This window comes from Nicotiana attenuata, chromosome 6 (genome assembly GCF_001879085.1).
Source record: "Nicotiana attenuata strain UT chromosome 6, NIATTr2, whole genome shotgun sequence".
NCBI classification, from domain to species: domain Eukaryota; kingdom Viridiplantae; phylum Streptophyta; class Magnoliopsida; order Solanales; family Solanaceae; genus Nicotiana; species Nicotiana attenuata.
In genome coordinates this window covers 82,586,790-82,591,667 of record NC_031994.1, presented here as the reverse complement: position 1 = coordinate 82,591,667, position 4,878 = coordinate 82,586,790, and the positions used below count along the sequence as shown (strand labels likewise).

Genomic DNA, 4,878 nt, shown 5'->3' with positions numbered 1-4,878 from the left:
AAAAGTCAAATTTAACATGTTAAACTCTCTATAGTCAAATTCGACACACAAAATAAAATGAATGAAGTAGTTTTAAACACAACACAGGAGATTAAGTTTTCTGATTAACATTTAAAGAACTCTGAAATAAACCCCCCAAAAAAAAATCAGAACAGCCACAGAACACTGGCCGTAGTATATCTACTTAGAGAACTTGAAAAGGTCAGGATCAAATCCATGGTGATGGAACACTGGATATTTTTGTGTGCCTGTGGGATTAACCAAATTATCACCGATAGCTGCTTGAGACTGCAGTGCGCCTTGGTTTGAAGCAAGAAGCTTATCCAAGAAAGACCAATCGCCACTAAATTTGTCGTGTTGAGGAATAATATTGAAAGTACTGCTGCTACAACCTGCTGCTCCAGCTGCTGATGTTAGTCTCAATAAGTTCTGATGCGAACATTCATTAAGGTTCATGTTAGTACTCAAAGGGAGCTGGGGACATGGAGTAACTGATAATAAGTCTGGACTTAGCAGTTGAGGGAGGTGCATTGAACCATCAAAGTTGGACGCATAGTCGTAGCAGGCTTGATGATGAGGTTGATGCATATTCTGTTTTGGATCAGAACTGCCAGACTTCATATGATCCGCAAAATGTAACTGCTGCTCCTGATCATCTTCACCCAACTCGTGTTGGAAACCTCTAGTGTAGTTCTTTTTCTTGAACACCCTACAAACAACCCAGCCATCTTCCTGCAATGGCTTGAACAATATTGGAATGTAAAATTTAGTACTCCCTCCGTTTCATATTAAATGAGGTATTTTCCTTTTTAGTCTGTTCCAAAATAAATGACACATTTCTAAATTTGGAAATAATTCAACTTTAAACTCCTCATTTTACCCATTTTACCGTTAATGAAAAGCCTTTATAACCACACAAAAGTCATGGCCCCACAAAGCTTTACCCCTTAAGCTTTTAAGATCACAAATTTTAAAAAAAAAAATTTTCCTTAAATTCCGTACCGAGTCAAACTATCTCATATAATTTGAAATGGAGGGAGTATCTTTTTTCTTGTATACCCTACTCTACAGAAAAGAGAAAGAGATCAAATTGTTTTGAGACATATAATTAACTAATTAAAAGTCTGCTCTCTTTAACAGATTAAATATTTAGACAAGATGCATGGACACATAATTTTACATGGTATTAGAGCAGTCATGTGATTCTGGATGCAAATTCCACTGTCATCCAAAAGAAGAAAAACATGACATGTTTTAACATGTTTGGCCCATGAAAAAAGAATCAAACTTGACAAGAGAGGGGACCGGCCAAGACATAACATGACAATACACTACTCAAAAACTATGATCAGGGGTGGATGTAGCATTATAGGTATGATTTCAATTGAACCTATAACTTTCGGTGCAGAGCATAAATTTATAAGTAACATTTTATTAAAATTGAATAAATAGTATGAACTCATAAAAGCTAAATCCATATAGTTTAAATCCTGAATCCGTTGTGATGATCAAAAAGTAAAAACATAGTTGTATTGGGAAGTTACTAAGTACCTCAACTTCAGCAGTGTTGTCATCGAGGCGATACTCATGCATGATCCAGTCAGTCTTTTGGCCATGAGGAGCGCGTCCGGTGTAAAATACAAGAGTTTTCCTCATCCCAATCCTCTTGGAGTTGCTAAGGTAGATGGCCTTATCCCGTCCTGTCGCCTTCCAGAATCCAGCTGTCGTGGCTCTATTTGTTCGAGTCCCTGTTGGGTACTTCTTATCCTTGTGGCTGAAAAAGTACCATTCATTCTGTGGACCAGATCCTATTCGACATATTTCTGCATGTCATCAATTTTGAATTTAGCATATGCTTGTGAGGATAAACGTGCATCCAAGCTATTCTTATATTATATATTGATAAAATGTGCTTAGACGAGGCTGCAGAATACAGTCAACTTATCCACCACATTAACCTAATTTGAGTGAATATTTACATGTTTATGCATCTATTTTGACAAGAAGTGGGCCAAATTGAGATAACACTTGCATTATTCCCCCTTTCTTAATCAACTGGCACAGGTGGGGATGGGTAGACCTTACGTGTATATTGATATTAAAAAGTTACATATGTTGGTCATGGTGTAAGCTCCATTTTCAATATGATATTTCATTTTGTAAAAACTTATTTGCATTGTCAGTGGATATAAGCCAAATCTAGAATAAATTATCTTTTCATCTGGTTTTATATATATATTCCCTATAAAATTATAAAGTCATTGTGTATGATTTTGTTCTTTGTTGATCTTTAGAAGAAGTTGATTTAGATCCTTGGAAATTTTGGTGATTACAGGAGATTCTTTATGTTTTTGAAGTACAATACATTTTTGGTGACAGAGAACTCTCATCTTTATATATCATGTCCGCTATCTATTCATAAATCAAAGGAGTGCTTTATCGATTAACTATTTAACTAAATAAGTTCCCTAAATGGAGAAGATTTAAATGTAGAGGTGAAGGAGACTATTCTTATTCCTTGTTTGCATTTTAGGTTAATTACCTGAAAAAAGAAAGTTATACAATCGAGACTGAGGCAGTAATACAGTACGTCCTCCACATTCTTCCTTTGACATATCCACAATATTAACTGCATGAATGAATTGACGTGCGTTTTCTAGCTTCTTTGTTTTTTTAAAAAAAAAAAAACTTAAGTCCTGCCACCAATGTTCAGATACAAATAATTGTAGTTGTAGCATATCTTACTCAGAAAAAGCAAGAAGTAAAATAGGAAAGATGGACTAACCTTTGAGGTCCCATGGTTCAAGTTTGTTAAGATCGACTTCCCTAATAACGTCTAAGTCTATTGCTTCGTATGAGACTTTCTTCCTGAGGTAATAATAAAGAAGCTCCTCATCTGTGGGATGGAAACGAAACCCTGGAGGAACTGAAAGCTGTCCATTTCCTGCTCCCGACATCATTATGCTGATATCCTCACTCGAAATTGCTAAATTTATATTCTATCCTGCAAGACGCACAAAGTATACGAGCAAAGCAACATATTAGAGCAACTAGAAATAAAACGGGAGATCAAGTGAAAAAGGCAAACTAAATTTATATGTAATATGACTAATGCAACCCCCAGGGTCAAATATGACTGCAGACTGCATGGGAATATATTTCTTTTCATGAATGAAAAGAGAAGTGCAAAATTATGGACTAGTTTCGCGCGCCACGAATAAGTGCTTTACTAATCAAAATAAAGAGAGTAAAAAACGAATCGGTACTAACTTGATCAATAGTTTAGTCTCCGATACTCACTGCTAAAGAAAAGTTCTTTTCTCACTTGTCTTCAAGAGAATATAATTGATTAAGAGTGATATTTCTCCGCCAAAATTATATTTCCAACAGTCTAGCGAGGGGAAATTATTAGCTTGCTCAATGAAAACGAGGAAAAAGGGTCAGCAACAGGATGGTCTAGCTAGTTCGAACTTGAAAAGCAAGCAAGTTTTGTTTCCTAAAATTTGAGATGAAGGAAAAAGATATATTTTGAGAATGAATGAAAAGACTGCGATCAGATATTTAGGGTGAATGATATATGGAGAGAGAAACTGGAGCGAGAATATAATGTTAAAATCTTAGGAAGAATAATAAGGAAAGAAGTGTGGTGTTATGTGAACAACGAAATTGGATGTTATGTGTACTAGTCTCGTGTGAATTATGGTGCGGAAATGAAAGGGAAGAAATTACTACCAGACTTTGGAAAATGTCGTTGAATGGGAGACCCCATCCTTGAATTCGCCGCATATAAGTGATGAAAATCTGCTCAACTACTGTAAATATTGTTTTGTTCGTGTTATCTCTTTCAATATATCCTTTTAGCCATGCACAGTCAAAGTCAAAGACGAATAAATTCCTTTTTTCTTCCTTTTACATATTACAGTATAATTCCATTCTTCTTCCTTTTTTTAAACTTAATTTTCCAACTTATCATTTTCCTTTCCGTTAACAGAAACACTTACTTGGAGATTAATTAATTTAATCGTGCATTGAGTATTTGGGTTACGTATTAGAACAGGAGGATCATAAATTTTAATACAAACTTGATAGGTCCATCGTGTATGGTATTATAGATGCAATAAATTAAAGACACTTAAAATTGGCCTCTTATTTTATATTAGCTTTCTTTTTCTTTCTTGTTTTCCCCTTTTCAGTTCTTAACATCTTTTCATTTATATGTGGAAATAAAGCAGTAATATCCTGCCGGCCTATTTCTGAGATTTTTGTGCCAATTGAAAAATATAAAGAACTTCTAATACTTTTTATTTTTATTTTGTATAATGTTAGTCTAAGATGAATTTAAATGGAGAAAAATAGTCAATAAGAATTTATATAATCAATCCCAACTTGTTTGAAACTGAAGCTTAGTTGTTGTAGTATCAAGTGAAACTACTTTACCAACATAAGATTATGATTTAAAGAAATCAATTGATAAATTACTGATTATGCATGGCTTGGAGGATTTATTTAATGAAAAGGAACAAAAATCATTGGTCAGAGAATTATAAGAAAATTTTGTTCCAAAGGCGTCAAGAAAATTGCCATTTTGACTCTTAATTTCAGCTCTCAGGAGTCAGCTGTATAGTTGATTAATTGGAGCCTGGAGGCATAGAAATACACGTGAGCGCTGAATGAAAAAGAAAGCAATATCCTCAAAGTCCGCGGGATCCAACAAAAGATGCACAACCCAAGGTCTTAATGTCCATAAAATATCACCTCATGGAGCTGGATGTTAGTCATCCTTCGTTTTCTTTTCTTCAATTAATTTATTTCATTTCAGACAAAAAGGGATTCATACGCTATCTCTTTCCCGTTTGCCTATCCCCCCCCCCCCCCCCC

General features: G+C 34.9%; 1 protein-coding gene across 4 annotated transcripts; it reads right to left on the bottom strand.

The window, feature by feature from the left end:
- On the bottom strand, positions 1 to 3,832 carry LOC109227332 (NAC domain-containing protein 76). 4 transcript variants are annotated; one of them, XM_019392454.1, is made up of 4 exons: positions 3,733 to 3,832; positions 2,786 to 3,004; positions 1,552 to 1,823; positions 1 to 741 (listed from the first exon to the last, which is right to left on the bottom strand). In XM_019392454.1, the coding sequence occupies exons 2-4, from the start codon at positions 2,958 to 2,960 to the stop codon at positions 181 to 183; spliced, it is 1,008 nt and encodes a 335-aa protein (XP_019247999.1). In that variant the 5' UTR covers positions 2,961 to 3,004; positions 3,733 to 3,832; the 3' UTR covers positions 1 to 180. The 4 variants fall into 4 exon arrangements, with proteins under 4 accessions (XP_019247999.1, XP_019248000.1, XP_019247998.1 ...); XM_019392455.1 differs by having other exon boundaries at positions 1 to 732; positions 3,271 to 3,829; XM_019392453.1 differs by having other exon boundaries at positions 3,301 to 3,829.

What these genes read in the sequence shown, in the direction of transcription:
- LOC109227332 (XM_019392454.1), bottom strand. Translation starts at nt 2,960, where the DNA reads ATGATGTCGGGAGCAGGAAATGGACAGCTTTCAGTTCCTCCAGGGTTT. An exon ending in TGAACCATGGGACCTCAAAG is followed by an intron (nt 1,824 to 2,785) that starts GTTAGTCCATCT and finishes GATGACATGCAG; the next exon opens with AAATATGTCGAATAGGATCT. An exon ending in ACAACACTGCTGAAGTTGAG is followed by an intron (nt 742 to 1,551) that starts GTACTTAGTAAC and finishes ATATTGTTCAAG; the next exon opens with CCATTGCAGGAAGATGGCTG.